At 54.2% G+C, this 17,658-nt stretch overlaps 5 protein-coding genes across 5 annotated transcripts in view; 2 read left to right on the top strand and 3 right to left on the bottom strand.

Moving 5' to 3' along the window:
• Positions 1 to 370, bottom strand: part of VPS53 (VPS53 subunit of GARP complex) — a 72,500-nt gene extending 72,130 nt beyond the window's left edge. The window contains exon 1 of the mRNA XM_064165845.1: positions 233 to 370. Within this exon, the coding sequence (XP_064021915.1) occupies positions 233 to 316 (84 nt within the window). The 5' untranslated portion in view covers positions 317 to 370. The remainder of the gene's footprint in view (positions 1 to 232) is intronic.
• A 2-nt stretch (positions 371 to 372) lies between these two features.
• Positions 373 to 6,172, top strand: TLCD3A (TLC domain containing 3A). The gene is made up of 5 exons (XM_064165853.1): positions 373 to 740; positions 1,273 to 1,356; positions 3,364 to 3,577; positions 3,766 to 3,861; positions 4,312 to 6,172. Exons 1-5 carry the CDS (start codon positions 619 to 621, stop codon positions 4,579 to 4,581), a joined length of 786 nt encoding a protein of 261 aa, XP_064021923.1. The 5' UTR covers positions 373 to 618; the 3' UTR covers positions 4,582 to 6,172.
• A 423-nt stretch (positions 6,173 to 6,595) lies between these two features.
• Positions 6,596 to 10,112, bottom strand: GEMIN4 (gem nuclear organelle associated protein 4). Its single transcript, XM_064165844.1, has 2 exons — positions 9,981 to 10,112; positions 6,596 to 9,901 (listed from the first exon to the last, which is right to left on the bottom strand). Exons 1-2 carry the CDS (start codon positions 9,988 to 9,990, stop codon positions 6,699 to 6,701), a joined length of 3,213 nt encoding a protein of 1,070 aa, XP_064021914.1. The 5' UTR covers positions 9,991 to 10,112; the 3' UTR covers positions 6,596 to 6,698.
• Positions 10,113 to 10,198: 86 nt separating this feature from the next.
• On the bottom strand, positions 10,199 to 15,205 carry GLOD4 (glyoxalase domain containing 4). Its single transcript, XM_064165851.1, has 9 exons — positions 15,075 to 15,205; positions 14,764 to 14,813; positions 13,584 to 13,704; positions 13,119 to 13,263; positions 12,803 to 12,939; positions 12,422 to 12,508; positions 12,086 to 12,199; positions 11,912 to 11,998; positions 10,199 to 11,323 (listed from the first exon to the last, which is right to left on the bottom strand). The coding sequence occupies exons 1-9, from the start codon at positions 15,162 to 15,164 to the stop codon at positions 11,258 to 11,260; spliced, it is 897 nt and encodes a 298-aa protein (XP_064021921.1). The 5' UTR covers positions 15,165 to 15,205; the 3' UTR covers positions 10,199 to 11,257.
• MRM3 (mitochondrial rRNA methyltransferase 3) lies at positions 15,205 to 17,473 on the top strand. The gene is made up of 4 exons (XM_064165850.1): positions 15,205 to 15,502; positions 15,804 to 16,048; positions 16,450 to 16,617; positions 16,836 to 17,473. Exons 1-4 carry the CDS (start codon positions 15,228 to 15,230, stop codon positions 17,378 to 17,380), a joined length of 1,233 nt encoding a protein of 410 aa, XP_064021920.1. The 5' UTR covers positions 15,205 to 15,227; the 3' UTR covers positions 17,381 to 17,473.
• The last annotated feature ends 185 nt before the right edge of the window (positions 17,474 to 17,658 follow it).

Raw genomic sequence — 17,658 nt, 5'->3', positions numbered from 1 at the left:
TCACCACACCAGACAACTGGGCCGTACCCTCCCCCAAGGCCGGCCGGCCTGGCACTTCCAGGGGCCCAGAAGCGGAAAGCACCCGCAGAGCCCAGGGCACTCCTCCGTGAGCGGGCACCGGGCCGCACCCACACTCGGCCCCTCACTGCGAGCGCCCTGCCCCAGCCTAGGGCCCAGCCTGCCCCGCCCCGCCCCGCCCGGCCCAGTCCCGCGGCAGGCCGCCCCGGCGCACCTGCTCGATAGCGGCCTGCACGGCGGGGGCCAGCTCCAGGGCGGCCTCCAGCCCCGCCGCCAGCTCCGGCTCGTCCTCCTCCATGGCGGGCACCGCTTCCGGGCCGCAGGGCACGACGGGATGCGGGCGGCCTCGGGGGCAGGGCCTGTGCGGAGGGTGTGGCTGCGGAGGGCGTGGTTTCGGCTTTGGGGCGGAGCCTCCAGGCTTGGGGCGGGGCCTGGCGCCCGGCGGTGCGGGGCGCGTCCCGGTGGCGGGGGTGGGAGCGGCGGGGCCGGGCCGAGCTGAGCCGAACCAAGCCAAGCCAGTGGGTTCCGAGCGGGACCCTCCCGCCGCCCGGCTGCTGTTGACAAGCGGCGGCGGGAGGCAGCCCGGCGGCAATCGTCTCCATGTGGCGGACGCTGGCCCTCGCCTCCGCCTTCTTCCCGGGGCTCTTCGTCCTTTGCATCCGGTTACTGCGCTGGGCCGCCCCGGGATGGAGCCTCAAGGACCGCATCCTCCTCAGCGGCAGGTACGGGCGAGATAGCAGGGAGGTGGCTCAAGTCGCGCCAGGCCGCCAACGGTACCCATCACGCGGCCCGGGACCGGTACTGGGAGCCGCAGCGATCTGCACGGGCTGAGAGCACCGAGCACCGGCAGGTGGGAGCCTGCACGCCGGAACCCCAAGCTCGGGCCCCGCGAGGGGAGCAGGGACCGGAGGCTGGTACAGCCCCCAAGTATGGGCATCCCTGCCTAGTACCCATTCGAGAAGCGGTGATGCTTGGGTGCAGCTCTCTGCCTGCGGGGAACGGGGCAGGGTTACCGCTCATCCACGGGGGTGGAAGGGACAAGACCTGGAAACAAACCCCTGCCGTGTCCCCGGATGGCAGCGCTGATACAGCCACCTTGGCCACGTCTCACGCCATGGCAAGGCTGTTGGGGTGTGCATGGTGTGGGTGCCAAAGCGCTGAGAGCTCTGCTGGTGCAACCAAGGCCATCACTCGGCCCCCTGCCTCTCCTGGGGTGACAGTTGGGGTCACTCATTTCCTCTCTCTCCATTTCAGGTTGGTGTCAACAGTCCAAGCCACGATGGCGACAGTGTCAGGCATCATGGTTGTCCTTAACTGCAAGGATGTGGTTCATGACAGGTAATCCCAGCCAAGAGCTGAGAGGGCTGTGCCCATGGCCAGCTCACAGCTGGAGTAGTTTATGCCAAAGGCTTGGACGTACAAAGGGGAGAGGACAACCAGCATCTATGTTCCTTTTCCTCCTCTTTGGGGAAAGAGTTGGGCAATGTGCTGGCTGTACACCCCTTCAAAGGCACTGCACAGTTCAGTGCACTCAGACCCCGAGCTGCTCTGCCAGTACAAGGGTCTTCTCCTGCAGATGGGCTGTAACATGGGCCCACAGATAGGCAAAAAGGTAAAGACATAATCGAATCTGAAGGGGTAAGGGGTTTCTTCCAAGTCTCTGAACAAGTAAATCAGACCTAGAGGGAACTGATTTTAGAGATGCATCACCTTCTCTGTGCCAAATGGATTCTGAAGGGAGTCCAGAAATGAGAATTAGTATGGAGTTTGCTGAGGAGGAAAATCACATCCTCTCGTCTTCAGTGCTCCGAGATAAACTGCTCCAGAAGAGGCTCTGGGCAGCAGTGATAGTGGAATCTGGGTCAGAAGACTTAAAAACAGAGCTATTATCCTGACTAGCAGAGATGATTGTAAAAGGGAAGATTGTAATTATGCTGAGCTGGAACTTGATCGTCACACACCAGATCTGAGGGTGATTTTCAGGAGAGCTGCCCTCTCAGTCATTGCAGATGTGCCTTTACACACAGATGTGGAATGTCCTACCTTGCTGTAAACAGTGACAGCTCTCCACGTTGCTCAGTGCCGTGTAACCTGGGCAGGTTAACAAGTTCCTTTTTGGCTCTAAAATACAACATCTGCTGTATAGAGAGAGCAGGTGATAAACCCTAGACCCACACAAGGCTGGCAGCCCTTCTTCTCCCCAGAGCTGTGTGCTTGGCCGAGCACTCTCAATGCCAGCAGCTCAGTGCAAACACTCTGTGGTCAGAGACCTAGATTTTCTTTGTATCTGGAGGAAATACAGCCCAGTGCTCAGCAGGGAAGGCCTCAAGAATGACAGCAAAACAGAACGCCAGGAAACATCACAAAGGTCGCAGTAAAATTCGCCAATTTATTTACATGGGCAGACAATCATTGTATTGCTGGCACCATAATTACCCTCTCCAACGCCCTGGGCAAGTTTTGCAAACACAATAGCTGGTGGCTTCCCCTCTCAGCTTTACATCACTTACATCTTTCTATCTGGAAGGGGAACTCATGAGCAGGATGTTCCTTGAGATGGGCAGGAGAGCAGAAGCAGGTTTATCTGGGCCCGAAGCTACGTTTCTTTAAGCAGCACTGTGGTGCGGTTTGGGGTTTTTAATTGGTGTGAATTTACTTGTGACTTCTTTTAAAGCAGCTCGGTGGCCCCACAGACAGGGGTTGTGCAATCAGGATTCCAATGCTTTGGGAACAGGCAGCTGCTTGCCGTTATTTCCCAACAGATAAATGTCTCGCGGGGGTTTATTGCCTGTATTAGACATTTTACGCTTCACTCTCCAGAGTCCAGGCCTCTCTAATGAACGCTGAGGGTTCTGAGTGCTTTCCAAACACTCCCCAGGTTCAGCAGCCAGGTGGAGCAGGGTGGCAGGCAGGAAAAACATGGTCTTGCAACTCATCTCTTAAAAACTATCAGCTTTGCATCTCTCAGGTTTTAAGGGAAGATGACCTGCTGCAAAAGTGTGGGATTAGTGGTGGATCCTGAGTGGTGCTGTGCCCCTAGCTCACCCAGCAAACACTTGGCCCTAGGGCTAATCAACATCCTCAGTGCTGTGTTTGTGCTGGGCTGGGCTGAGGTCGGTGCCTGGCACAGCAGCATGAGCAGCACCAAGGTGACATCCTCCATGTGTACCAGCTACCTTTTCTCTGCTAAAACAAATCAAGTTAAACCTCAAAACCTCTCAGCCCAACATCAGCTTCAAAATTTCTGCTTCCATTCCACACCCAAGGATTCTCTTCCACCTTCTTAAGTATAGTGAGCTGCTCACAGCCATTGTGATGCCTCTCTGCCTGCTGCTCCTCCCTTAGGCACTGGCTGGCCGTGGAGTACATCTGGGTCCTCGTTCCCTACATGACCTATGACATTTACGTCATGTACCTCTGCCACTGGCACAAGAGCCAGGAGAGGGGAGTCGCAGAGAAGAAGCACTCACTGGCCAGCATGTGGAGTTTCCTCCTGCAGGAGCGGCTGATGGTGACCCACCACCTCTTCATCCTCATCGTGCTCACTCCCATCACCCAGGTAAGGGCTGGGCAGGGCTGCTGTGGAACTCTGCCTGCAAGGAGCTCTGTGTGGCTCCAACAGCTTGCAACCATGGCTGTGTCTGGCAAAGCATCTCTGCTGATCCATGACCCCCTGGAGATGCTGGATATTATCTCCTGGCCACCTCCCCAGGAGGGCACTGAGGTCATTACTGGCTTTATTTGCAGCACTTCAGGGGAGAGCTGGGGGACTTCTTCGTGGGCTGCATCTTCATAGCAGAGCTGAGCACTCCTTTTGTATCGCTGGGCAAAATCCTCATGCAGGTAGGTGAGGAGGGACAGCTGCTCACACCCCTTCCCTGTCCCAGACTGGCCTTCTCCACTAGCCCCTGTTCAAACAGCAGCTAGCCCCGGGGGGCTTAGAGTTGGGCAGCCCCATGGCTGCAGCCTCAAGCTCCCCTTCACTGTTTGCCTTTCTCTTACTCTCCTGTTAGGTCCCCATCCGTTTTCCCCAATAAGCATCACGCCCACTGGCATTCCCGAACTGGGGACTGTGCCATGTCCTGGTGCTGCCCCCTCCTGTCTGTACCTCCCCCTGCACCACACTCCCTCCTGTCTCACACACCTCCTTTTCCTCTGGCCTCCCCAAAATGCTATCCCATCTAGACCTCCCGGATGCTTGAATCTGTGCTCCCAGCAGAGGCAGGGTGTGAGGAGCAAAAGGGGTGCAGCTCCCTCAGCACTCGCCTCACATTCACCTTCTTCCTTCCCCAGCTCAAAATGCAGGACAGCCTCCTGCACAAGGTGAACGGTATCCTGGTCCTGGTGACCTTCTTCCTCTGCCGTATTCTCCTCTTCCCCTTCATGTACGCGGCCTACGGCAGGCAGGTGGGGATCCCCGTTTACATGGTGCCTTTCCGCATCCCCCTGCACTGCAACATCGCCAACGCCTCCCTCATTGCCCCCCAGCTCTACTGGTTCAGGCTCATCTGCCGGAAAGCCGCCCGCCTCTATGGCGGCTCGCCCGCCGCCAAGGGCAGATAGCTGCCTGCCAGCAGCAGCTCAGCGCGGGGGCTGGAAAAGGCTCAGCAACCCCCAGCCCTTCAACCTTCACTGCAGGGACCAGTGTGGGAGCAGAGCACTGGACGCAGAGCAATACCGCGGGGCTGCTGCTGCTGGAGGCAGCCGTGCCCTCTCCACCGCCGTGCCAGGCAGCACCAGTCTGGGCTAGCAAGGCTTCGTTCCCATGCTGCTCCAGTGCCTTGTGGCCTCCCACCCGTGGGAGCCAGAGAAGGAGCAACCTTTAAGCTCAACACTTCTGGGATTCAGCGCTGCAGCATCAGACTCGAGGTTACATGAGAGGGCTTTGTTACACCCCTACTCCACATCTTTCAAGGCTGACACCAGACACCGGCACCACGTGGCATGGAGGTGACGCTGCAGTGTGTCCAGCCCCAGTGGAGGGCCATGTGCCAGATCTGCTGCTGCCCCAGCTCACCCCTCTGGCTCCAGCTGAGCGCAGAGCCAGGCCTGGGGGCTACAGCAGTGGTCTGCAGAGCCTGTTCCTGACCTGACTTCCACATCCCAGCCACATTCAGCCTCTTACCTCCCACTGCTGCTGGGATCAAATTCATTTACTCCACTTAACCCAAAGGTGCTGTTCACTACAACTGTCTGGTATCTGTAGCTGACAGTCCCAGGGGAGGATGGCTCCAGTGTTCCCAGCAGGCTGGAGGGGAGAAAAGCTCACACCAGGACAGAAAAAGTTATACTGTCTTAGAGCAATGCTGGCAGGGCAGAGCCAGGGCAGGGATGGGGACAGGAGACTGCTAAATCCTCATCTCACCAACACACAGATCACCATGCAGAGCCCTTCCTTGGCAAGAGGACAACTTTCAATCCTGTCTCCTAACCACAGGTGCTTTTATCTGCCCTGCACCTCCATGATGGGTATTTAAAATACCTGATACAGCCTGAGCTCTGATCCTACATTCCATCCCTCCTGCCCCATCCCACTTCTACATGAGTTGAGGTCTGCCAGGGAGGGAACTGGGGCAGTGCACGAGGAAGCAGCAAACCCTGAGATGGATTCTCAGCTGTGTCCTTCACTAGTTCAGTCCAGTCACAGCAAAGGGCTCACAAGCCTTGCAGGTGTGTTCAAGTCAGCCAGCAGTGGCTTGATTCCTTCCCTGCAGCTCCCATGCTTGCTCCAGGACAGGTACTACACCAGTGTGACCCCAGCAACCCCCATGGCTGGAGACCTGTAGCCATTTTGTGCCTTTGATCCTGTCTAAAAACAACAGCTCAGCTCTGGCAGACCCTGCTGGAGTTCTTTTGGGTATTGGATCTCATCCCAGCCACAGCCATGTTCTGGAAGGAGTAAAGCAAAGGGCCTCTTCCAATACAGGGTTGGTTATTGCACAAACACAACTGTCACACTAACGACCAAGACCAGCTCATGTCAAAAACTGCTTGCAACCCGTTCCAGATGTTTGTATCTTGCTGTTTCCGCTGCAAATAATGTGCCTTAGGTATGGACACACACACAGAGCCAGCCAGGCACCTCGGTTTGCACTAACACTGCCTTAGTTACTATCAGGAGACCAATAAAGATTTCTTTTGAGTCACACCATGAGATGTCTCTCCCACGTGCCATTTGTGTGTGGGTGGAGGGTGTCAACACACAGGCTTACTGCTGCACCCTCGCCTCAGGGCAGGAGCCACACACAAATTTTCAAGGGTTCCTGCCTGTCCTGAACTCACTCAACTCACTTCCCAGCTGCTGGCAGCATGTGATGAACCCAGCAACCTGGCCAGGACTAGGAGGGTGCTGGTGGCAGGAGAGCCAGAGGGAGACTTGTTCCCTGACACCAGGGAAGGCTGTTGGGCGCTCTGGATACATCGAGCCTGCCAGCAGGCAAGGCTGGAGGCACAGGACCAGCAGTTTGGCTCAGAACAGCTGCGTGCACAGCTGGAAAATTAGGGAGTGGTTGTTCCTACTCAACTTTAGACAGCTCCTGCTCCGTCTGAACAGAAACAAAGCAAGAGGGGAATGAGCTCAGAAGAAAAAAAAGGGAAGGTTTATTACAGATCTTACAAGCTTCCAGGTAAGGAGTGTCCTGAGGCAGGGTCAGTGCTCTCCTGTTGCCCTCTCCACCTTCTCAATCCGGCTCTCCAGCCGAGTGGGCTCCTAGCTTGCTGAGCTTCTGCAGGAGGGTGCTGCGCAGCTCCTTGTCACCAACGTTGTCTGTGATGGACTCCAAGAAGTGTCTCTCGTTGGCTCTCCGCAGCGTGTTGCTGGGGGCTGCATCAGCACTGCTAAACATCTCATACTGTGAGAGGATCTCCAATGCCACCACCACCACCGGCTCACCACACCCGTTGTCTGGCAGCATGGTGGCAACATGCAGCAGATGGCAGAAGATTTGGATGCAGATGAAGGACACCTCCTGGGTGAAGTTCCTGTCCTCGGTGGACTGTGAGGGGGACCCTGCAATGCTCTTGACTGAGCCCAGCAGGTCTGTGAGGCTAGCACAGTACAGCTGGACCACGTGGAGCCAAGCCTCTGCCGGCAGCCAGGTGGAACAGCTGGAGCTGCAGAGGAGCTGGAAGCCTCTCAAGAAGAGCACGGAGAGCTGGAGGTAGCAGGCAAAGGGACGGAGGTTGAGCAGGGGCATGTACTGCACATACTCCAGTGTGTAGGGCACGTGTAGCACTTGCCTCTGCAGCAGGTTTTCAACCACGTGCATGAGCCTCTTCCACTCACTGTGGCTGCACCAAGGAAGGACCTGTATAAGGGCCACCAGGAACCCTTTGCTGAAGAGATTCACTTCTTCAGGGTTGTCCACATTGACCTTGAGCAGTGTCAGCATAGTGTCCCTAAGAGCCGTGGACAAACAGCAGCACTCCATCCATGCCAGGAGCCCACTGCCCGGTCCATAGGCTGGCAAGAGCTGGGATGTCCATTCGTCCTCAGGAAGCGTGCAGATCTCAAACAGTGTTGCTGGGACCTCGTTCTTGAAGTGGTCCCCATAAAGCTTCTTCAGCCGGAGACCGACAGTCCAGTCCAGTGATGCCACCTTTCTGTGAAGCCAGGCCAGTGACTGCACCCACAGCTCAGGGCAGGGGAGGGTTTCTGGTCTTACCACCTCACAGAACTGGAAGAGGATGTTCAGTATCAGGTCTTTGGTCCCCAGTGAAGGGAAGAGCTGGTCCCTGGGCTGATCCCAGTACTTTGTGTAATCATTCAGAAGCTTGCAGAGGCTGAGGAGAAGTGGGAATGGGTGACAGGACTTGAGCCAGTGTTCTTCAGAACAGCACTGTATCCCCAAAACCTTACTGAGAATTTGCAGGCTCAGCTCAGTTTGAGCAGAGTTTGACTTCAAATAGGGAAGGACAAAGGCTTGGATCACCTCTGCAGGTGACACAAGAGAGGTGGCTGAGCTTGGCTGCATGAGAAAGGCCAAGAACTCAAGGAACTGCTCCTCTTCCCTCACAGAGGAAAGTCTCCCCCATACTGCTTCTTCCAGACACCTCACCACCAGGCTGCATGGCCTGTTTAGATCACTGCAGGTCTCCAAGAAGCTCAGCGCGGGGAAGGAGCAGAGGATCTGTGCAAGAAACTGGTGTGCTCCTAGGTTGGTAACAGCAAGATTACAAACTTGCCTCACTGTGGCTTCAGGATACAGCAGCATGAGCCTGGCCACAGAAGCCACAGCCCTGCTCAGGCCTTCATCAGACACACTCTTTGTGATCTGGTTGAAAGTCAGGTTCAGATCCTCCTGGAACCCCTCCATGACAACCTGCAAGCTCAGGGACAGGCCTGGTCCACCCCAGGACACCAGAACACCTGAGATCACTTCGTTTTTGTCAGTTAATGAAAGTTCACTGTAGCACTCCACAATGGCTTCAGTCACTTGCATCTGCAGCGCTTGGGCCTCCTTGCCTTGGTGCGACACAGCAAAGCTCACCAGTGTCTCTAGCAATTTGAGAACCAGCTCTGGCTTCTGGAAGAGAGCTTTGTTTTTCACGAGGCAGTCAACCCAGTCCTTTGAGAAGGCCCAGGTCTTTTCAGAAGCAAAAATGGAGCACACCTCCATGTGCCGGTCCAGCTGTTGCTCAATGATTGTCATGGCAACTGAAGGCACAAGGCTGGTGTCCAAATCTTTGCTCATCAGACTGATGCTTATCTCCTTGAGAAAGTCCTTGGTGACCTGTGTCAGCTCTAGCATCATGTGTGTCTCATCTTCACCCAAGTCTTTAGCATCAGAGAAGGAAATCAGGTTCTTCCCAAAGGTGGTAAGAGAATGCAGGAGCCGATAGCTCTCATAGCAGAGCCCCTCTGAGCTGTTCAGGGTGCCCTGCAGCTCCTCTCCCCAGGCATGCAACAAGCTGCAAAGAAAATCCAAGCCAACAAAGAGCTCCTCATGAGAGAGCTTAGCCACGGATGAGAGGCTCATGCTTCGCTCTGCTTCCTTCACCTTCTCATCCAGCCCACTGTGATGGAACTGGCTTTCAGTGTCCCAGATCCAGAGGCTGACCACAGAGCTGACCTTGTCCAGATACTCTGCGACGGGGAGGGGGACAACCTCTGCTTCCAGCTCAGTGAACACAGAGAGCAGCTCCACCAGGTTGGCCAAGGCATAGCACCTCACGCGGGGAAGGGTGATGCTCCTGTAGGTTCGCTTCAAACCCTCTATCAGGACCATGAGCAGGCTGCTGGCAGCAGGGGGGTCATTCAGGGAGCCAGGGTCACCCTTGAACCTCTTCGGGGGCTGGAGACCATCATCCAGAGAGGCCTCACAGCCATGCTGACATATGAGAGTGCTGAACGCAGAGAGTGTTGCATCTTCCTGCTCCTCCTTGTGTTTCATCATCTCCCACCACACATCCAAGAAGAAGCTGATATCCGACGGGGACGTCTCGCTGGCGATGTACTCCACCAAGTGCTGCAGCTCGCTGCGGCGCACATCCTGGGGCAGCGCCAGCAGCAGCTGCACGAAGAGCCGGGGCTCACCGAGAGCCTTCAGCAGCTCGAAGAGGACGGTGCGGCTGACATCGGGGATCATCCTGCCCACGGAGAAGAAGCCGTCCTCCTGCCATTCCAGCTCCAGCGAGGGGGCCGGCGGGGCGGGCAGCAGGACTTTAGCCCAGACGATGGCCACGGCCTCCTTCTTCCAGAGGCTGTGCTGCAGCGGCGAAGGGCAGCGGGCTCCGATCTCCCGCAGGGCGTCGGTGATAGGGGGTCCCACGCGTGGCCACTCAGCTTTAGGCAGCTCCCGCAGCGGCCGCGGCTGGATCAGTCGGGCAGCCAGCAGGAACCCGCCCTGCAGGATCGTCGTCTCCTCGCACACACGCCACGGCCCTGTGAGGAGACACCGTTACCTCGGCCCGTTCCCTTCCGGCTCCCCGTTCCCTTCCCGCTCCCCGTGCCCCGCACTCACCGGGCTCCATGGCGGCGGCAGCGCACGGCGCGCTCTGACACCACCCGGCCAGCGCCGTCACGCCGCACACTGCCCCCTGGCGGCCCGGCGGTGGCGCCGCCTGCCAGCCCCTGCTTCCCCACCCCTGCCCTTCCTCTGATTCATTATTAATTCCCCACAATTTAAAGGCAGGGGAAGCTCCGGGGCCGCGCTGAGGAAGGCAGGTATGCAGACCGTCCTCCACATTATCTTTTATTTGTTTCAGGGTGACAATGATCTCGAACCAGCACTCCAACAATGCAATCACAGTGACGATTTTTTCCTGTTTAAAATCAGTACATTCACCCCAAGTGCCGACGTGCCCCAGCGTCTGCCACAGCTGCTGCCTTCACCTGCTTTTCTCTGCAGACCCTTTAAGGTTTTCCTCAAGGAAGATATCAAACCAGGCAGCACGCCCAATCCAGACACTGTTGGCAAGTGCTCCACATTTCCCAGCCCTAATTCCACTAGCAAAAGCCAAGTGACTTCATTCCAACAGAATAAACCCTGAACTGTTACTTGCAAAGGCAGTTTCTCATCAAGAGCCAATTGCAAAACCATGATAGACTTATTCTCTGCTGCCTCAGCCGACAGCATAGCATTGCTTTGTGCCCTGAAGCAAGGCTCTGGCCCCCTTCCTGGAATGTGGAAGGCTCCTCAGTCCGGGATGGAAACCACGATAGCAATAATCCCAGTGAGAAAAGCTGGGAAAAATCTTGGACTGAAAACAGGGTTTGTTCTAGACTAGACTGGCCACATGGTTTAGCAGGACGATTTCTCTGTTGCCAATAACCAAGTGTATAAAATGGCAGCTGAAGTGCTCCAGTTCTCCACACTGCCCATCCTTTCACCCCAACACCTCACCACTGAAGTGGGGCACTCCTGATACAGCCACAGCTGCCTGAAAACCTTTTCTCACAGCTGCAAAAGCCAATTACAGAATCAGATATTGTAATTAAGTTAATTTCAACAAAAGCAAGACAGAAAATGAGAGGTTTTCCTCTTAATTGATGGCCTCCAATTTTGAAGCCACATGCTCAGCCCACTCCTTACTGCAGAAACTGATTTCTTTGAAGAACATGATGTTTTTCACTTGAAAGAAGAGAGCAGCAGTGAGACACAAGCTTAAAATTAAATCAACCAGCATGGGACATTATGGCACCCTCTTTCTGGAAAGGGAATGCAACACATGATACAGGATTGGCATTATTTCAGATGAAAACCAAGGCATGAAGAAGCAGCCCAGCTCTTCTCTGCAGCTAAGCAGTAGCTTTCTTCTTTTTGTGTGCAGCAAACCATTTGTCACTGTTGTCTGCTGCCATGGCCTGCACAAAGAGAAGTGTTGACAAGCTCAGAACAGCCAAGTCATCAGATGCTTGGCTGCTCGTGCTCACCAGCCTCCCACAAACCCACACTGGTCACAAGGATACTTTCTAACACAAAGGAAAGCTATTCTGATAGATAAGAGAAAACAGACCCGGAAAGCCAATGCTCTCTGCTGCAGCAAACAGACAGATGATCTGGTGACATGAGAGCAAAATAGGACAGTTTAAACACAGCCTGCCCACAGAGCCCCTCTGCCTTGAGCAGATGTCCTGCACTGATGTTACTGCAGCTCACACAGCATTTTCTGTAGTCACTCAAAGTGGCACAAGGCACATCACCACCTGGCTGCCCCAAGAGCAAGGTTGGGAAACCCCATCCAGGACACTAAGAGAATTCTGAAAACGGATTTGCTTTCTTTAGCAAAACTGTAAGACTTGCTTCTCAGCAAAACTCCACATGGAATGAAAATTAAGTCTACAAGTACCTATAATCATGAAGTTTTAGTAGTTGGAATAGATCTTAAAGGTCATTTCCAACCTATGTGATCCTGTCAGGAAGGAAACAAACATGCCAACAGCATTACTTACATCATCTAACAGTTTGTCGCCGTTAGGGTCCACCTTGGACAGATCTCTGAAGGCTTCATCTCCCACAAAACAGATTTCATGGCCATCCTAAACCAAGTTTAAAAGCAGGGAAATTAGATACATGGCAGAGAGAAATCTAAACCCATTTTAATCACTATTTCCAGCTATACTCACAGGATCAGCCAAAATAATCACTCGCACTGTGGCTTTGCCAGGTGTGTCCAAGCTAACCAGAGGTGTTAAAATCTTCTGATTCTCCTTCTTCATCAGTGCTTCAATCTTTGGCAACTTAAAACACAAGACAGAGAAAAATCAATCCCTGGCAAAGATCAGATGCATTCAGGTTGTGCTCACAGCTCCCCCTTACCCACCACTCCACTAGGAGGAATACCAACAGAGTATTTGCTCAGAATTACTCTGTTCACACCTGAGGTATTTTGCTCGTACTAGGAATGAGCCTCCCTCTCATTAGCTCTGGGAAGGGAGGGAGTAAGGGAAATGTGATGTCACCTCTTCTTCAGCACAGGAGAAGGCAATACGCCCAAATGCTGTCCCATGATCCACGGCTCCTCCAACAGACTTCAACTCCAGCTTACACTTAAGGAGACAAAGAGAAAGCCTGGCTTGCAAGGATGCTGCTATCTGCCTGTGGATGACTTCAAAAAAAAATCACCCACACAATTTCCTAACAAGCCAGAGTCACCAGAGCAAACCACAGCTTATTTTCTAAAATGTGGCTAAGTGTACACAAGCTTTAGTTAAAATGCAGACATTAAGTGCACAGTTGCTTTCCCACTCCCCCTCTGCAAGATTTTGTTCTCACAAAACAAGAGGTTTCTATGGGGAGACAACTCTCCAAAATCAGGATTGGGAAGTTTTCCAAGGACTAACCTGGTTATCCCCATATCCCAGCAAAGCTCTTTGGTTTCCTTCATCTTTCTCATATATTTTCATCCCAAGTAAGTCAGACCAGTAGTTAACAGACTTCTGCAGATCAGAGACACCCAAGGTCACCTTCAGCACAGGATCTGTAAGATTGTCGTGATCTGAAATCATTAACAAGTACACTGCAGTCCTAAAGTCAGTTGTACTTTCTTGAGAAGGAAAGTAACAAAGAAACAACAAAAACATGCCCTGTTTCATGAAATGCCATCAAGACAAACACAGATCTGTGTCGAACACCAGTAAGCCATTGCGTGTATGTCACCTTGCTTGAGCTGCTCCTTGTCTTCCAAGTAGAACTTGTATCCTCCTGGGGCTTCTGCTTCAAAAACACCAGCTGTGATTTCTTTGAGGGGCCACCCCATCTTCTTTGCATTGCTCACAGCCTGGCTGGACACAAGTGTTATGCCCTGACAAAACACAAGAGAAACACACAAAACTCACAGGGTGGATGCTGCACAAGTCCTGGATTTCAACAGTCTGCCTCTAAAAATGACCAGAAACAAACCAGACCACCTTTTATTATTACAGTTGAAGCATGGAGTCTCTTGAGAACTCAGTATCTTGTTGCTGTATCACAGAAACATTCAGGTTGGAAAAGACCCCCAGGATCACCGAAAGTCCAACCAATACCCCTGCTCTACAAGGCTCACCCTAAATCATGTCCCCAAGCACAACAACCAAATGACTTTAAAAGACATGCAGTTTAGCTGCTAAGTGTGGTACTTACTAGGAAGTCATTGCCCAGGTGGTATTCTCCAATACCATAGTTGTAAGTCAACTCTGCAACAAAGTGGTTGTCTTCTGGCCCATAGCCCACCATCGTTTTGCTCCATTTTCCATCGTAAGGGCTGGAACATCCATATTTAATTGTCATGAGTATTAGAAATAAACATCAAGAACTGCATATATTACACTTCAAGGAAGAATTACATCTTCAGAGGAAAGAAATGGTCACCCACTAGCATCCTGCCAAGGAGGAGCTGTGAAGAACTCTCATTGCAGCACAGCACACAGCAGACAGAGACCCCCTCCACTCAGCAGTTTTGACCATGGGCTATCACTCATCACCATGCAACAAAATCTACACTACCTATTTCTTAACAGCTTACATTTTAGGAGCAGAAGGTGCTCATTAGCTGGAATGATTATCAGCAATTCCTTATTGCTAAGTAGGAAGAGCATGTGGTTAGGCACCAGATTGTACTTGTGAAGAAAGACAACATTTGTTTGGGGCTACCAGGAGACATTTGTAACTCAAGATCCCAGATGGCCCCAACTCTGAAAACTTCCCAAGGTAATTGACTGCATGTCCATGAAAGCCTGCAAACATTTCTATCAAGTTCAGTATCAGCCTGTAGGTGTAATACAGTCATACTTGTGTTTAAAGGTAAATGTCACCCCTAGAAAGAGAGGAATTGCTGATGTTAGGGGAAGTACTTAACCCAACTCAAACCAGAACAACACCTATTGCACCTACCAAATAACAGCACGGGGCTGGCTGTGGCTGGCAGGTGTTCTCAAAGAATCACAGGAACATTCAGGTTGGAAAAGACCCTCAGGATCATCAAGCCCAACCAATATGCCTATTATACAAGGTTCACCCCTAAACCATATCCCCAGGCACCACACCCAAATTATCTTTAAACACATCCAGGGTTGGTGACTCAACCACCTCCCTGGGCAGCCCATTCCAGTGCCTGACCACTCTTTCCACGAAAACGAATTCCTAATGTCAAGCTTAAGCCTACCCAGCTGCAGCTTGAGCCCGTTCCTTTTTGTTCTATCGCTCGTTACCTGGGAGAAGACCCCAGCACCACCCTCTCCGCGACGCCCTCTCAGTAGGTGTAGAGAGCCAAGAGGTTTTACGAGGAAGAAGGGCCTGAGGAGGACACGAAGGCGCTACTCACCCGTTGCAGGTGGCCTTGCAGCCCTCCTCGAACTCCTCATGCCTCAGCACCTGAGGAATTGGGGAGAAGGGGGTGAGCACAGGGGGGAGGCTTCCTCCTCCGCAGCCGCCACCAGCCGCGCCCGGCGCAGAGGGGCTGAACCCGCAGGCGCTGGCAGCCGCCAGGGGCCGCAAGGCGGAAAAAGCCTCTCAGTGCAGGGCGGAAGATGCGGGCGGCCCGGCGGGGTGAGGGGGACGGGGGTGACGCTGCCGCTCCCGGCCCCGCTCCCGCCCCCGGCCCCGGCCCCGGCCCCCCCGCGGCCGCGCGCGCACCCGCATGCCCAGCAGCTCGCGGCAGAAGCGCGCGGTCCGCTCGCGCTCAGCCACTTTGAAGACGAAGTGCAGCGCGCGCCGGGCGACCATGGCGGCGGTGCGGTGACGTCACTGCGGCGCGACTGCCGCCGGCCGGAAGTGACGCTCGCACAGATGGCGGCGCTGCGGAGCGTGGCTCCGAAGTTGGGCCGCTCGTTGCTGTGGCCCAGCCGTGTGAGGGAGGCGGAGGTGGGACGGAGAGGGGTGCGGGCGCTGCGGCGGAGCCCTGTGCGAGTGCTGCCCTCGCGGAAGGAACGGAGAGCAGCAGCAGCGGAGGAGCAGAAGAGCCCCCCGAAGCCGCCCCCTCCGCCACAGCCAGCGGTGGAGCGGAGCTCGGCCGGGCCGGGGCTGTGGTACGAGAAGGCGTCGCCCGGTGACAGGAGACTGGGGTGAGGCGCGACCCGCGGGCAGCGCCGCTGTGGCGGGAATCGGGGCGCGCTGTGGGGCTGTGCGGATGCCTCCCTCTGAACTGCCTCTGAGCAGCTGTTGTCACGTCTGCAAAGTCTGAGGCGAATTCTGACATTCTGGGGCTCTGGGTACAGAGTGATGCTGCCGTGCTGGTCACAGCCGGTCAGAAGGTACCTGCAGGCTTCCGAGTGGAGTTCTCAGCAGCCCAGTAAAGTTCTGAGTCAGACTGATTAATGGTGTAGATAGCATTACAGTCAGTGTCTCTGATTAACTTCTCCACAGAAAGGTGGTGACTGTTGCCAAGTCGAAGAAGTTCAGGGATCATCATGGGAAGGTTCTCCTGGAAGGTCATCGCCTGATCAGGGATGCCTTGGAGGCAGGAGCTGTGCCTCAGACGCTCTTCTTCAGCACTGTGGGGCACCTGAAGGAGCTGCCCGAGGCAGAGCTCAAAGGAGCCAGCTTAGTCAAAGTGAAATTTGAGGACATTAAGAACTGGTCTGACCTCATAACTCCTCAAGGGCTTATAGGTAAGTTGCCTTAGAAATGGTCACAGTATTGCTCAAAGAGAAACTTGCCTCACAGTAAGTGGGTAATCACTGATCATAACCTTGCCCTAGACATCCTGGCAGTGTGTCAGGAGTGGCATTATTTGAGAGAATGCCCTTCTCTTTGGGCTGCTGCAGTAACTGTTGAAGTGGCTCCTAGAGGGCACTGAAGAGAATAATGCCCATTTCTAACAGCACATAGATCCAGCTTTGCTGGGAAATAACAGTTCCTGGCAAGTGACAAACTCCTTTCAAACCTCTGAGTACTGCTTTTCTCCATGTTCTCTCCAGCACCTCTTCAGTGAAATCTAGGCCAACTAAAGGAGATGGCTCTTTTCTTGGGCTGTGTTAGTCAGAAGCCTGTCAGCTCTTTGTCTCCTCAGGGATCTTTTCTAAGCCTGACTATGCCAAGATGTCTTACCCTGCTGCTCAGCTGGCCAGCTCCTTACCACTGCTCCTCATCTGTGACAATATCCGAGATCCAGGAAACCTGGGGACTATTCTGAGATCTGCAGCAGGAGCAGGCTGTGAGAAAGTGCTGCTCACCAAAGGTAAGAGCTTGTTCCTGGGGGGAAAATGCTTAGTTTGAATAATCTGGGGGCTTAGTTTGAGTAATTTGGGGGTAAAAGAAGGAAGCCAAGTGCTTGAGGATGTAGTCTCCAAGTTTATAAGCAGTGCCTGGCACAGACACAATTTGCTGCAGGGGACAGTGGCTCCCACCATTATGGGAGATGCTGCAGTGTCACTGTTTTTCCTACTTCTGTTTCAGGCTGTGTGGATCCGTGGGAGCCAAAGGTGCTCCGAGCAGGCATGGGGGCTCACTTCCGTCTGCCCATCATCGCTGACCTGGACTGGGAATCTGTTCCCAGCAACCTTCCTGCTGCCATCCAGGTCTATGTGGCTGACAATAAAGACCCAAATGCTTGGGCTGAGGCCACGTCTGCGCCAAGGGGATCTTCCAGGGCTGGCCCTGCTCATCTGAAATCCAAACCCAAGGCTGCCCCTGAGGATGAGGATGAAGAGGGAGCAGCAGGTGTCTGCATCCCCGAGCTGGCTGTGCAGTATTACTATGAGAACTGGACCCAGGCTGCAGTGGCCGTGGTGATTGGTGGAGAGACCCACGGTCTGAGTCCGGATGCGCTTCAACTGGCAGCCAGCACGGGAGGGAAGAGACTGGTCATTCCCATGGTGCCAGGCATGGACAGCTTGAACTCTGCTATGGCTGCTGCCATCGTGCTGTTTGAAGGGAGGAGACAGTTGCTGCAGAGGCACAAGCAGGAAGACGAGAGGCAGACGTTCCCTGTAGTAGGCTGAACGACGGAGGTCAGGTGCTGAACAAACATCACTTCCCTTTGGCATGTGTAGAGTTAATAAAAGTGCACCTTGGTCTGGTTGGTTTGCAGCGAATGGACATTGAAGAGCTCTGGCAGCGCTTGCGCCTCGCTTGGCTGACTCCAGGACAGGCTTCGGGCACTGCGGCCGCAGGGTGATGCTAGTGAGAAGGGAAACCCGTCGGCTGGGGCGGGAGCTCTTGCCTCGGCAGCAGCTCCCCGCTGCCTGGCTTTTTCCATCCCTCCAGTTGGTAACTATTG

This window comes from Pogoniulus pusillus, chromosome 27 (assembly GCF_015220805.1).
Source record: "Pogoniulus pusillus isolate bPogPus1 chromosome 27, bPogPus1.pri, whole genome shotgun sequence".
Classification (NCBI taxonomy): Eukaryota; Metazoa; Chordata; class Aves; order Piciformes; family Lybiidae; genus Pogoniulus; species Pogoniulus pusillus.
Note: the sequence above shows the minus strand (reverse complement) of the source record. Positions and strands in the feature narration are given on the sequence as shown.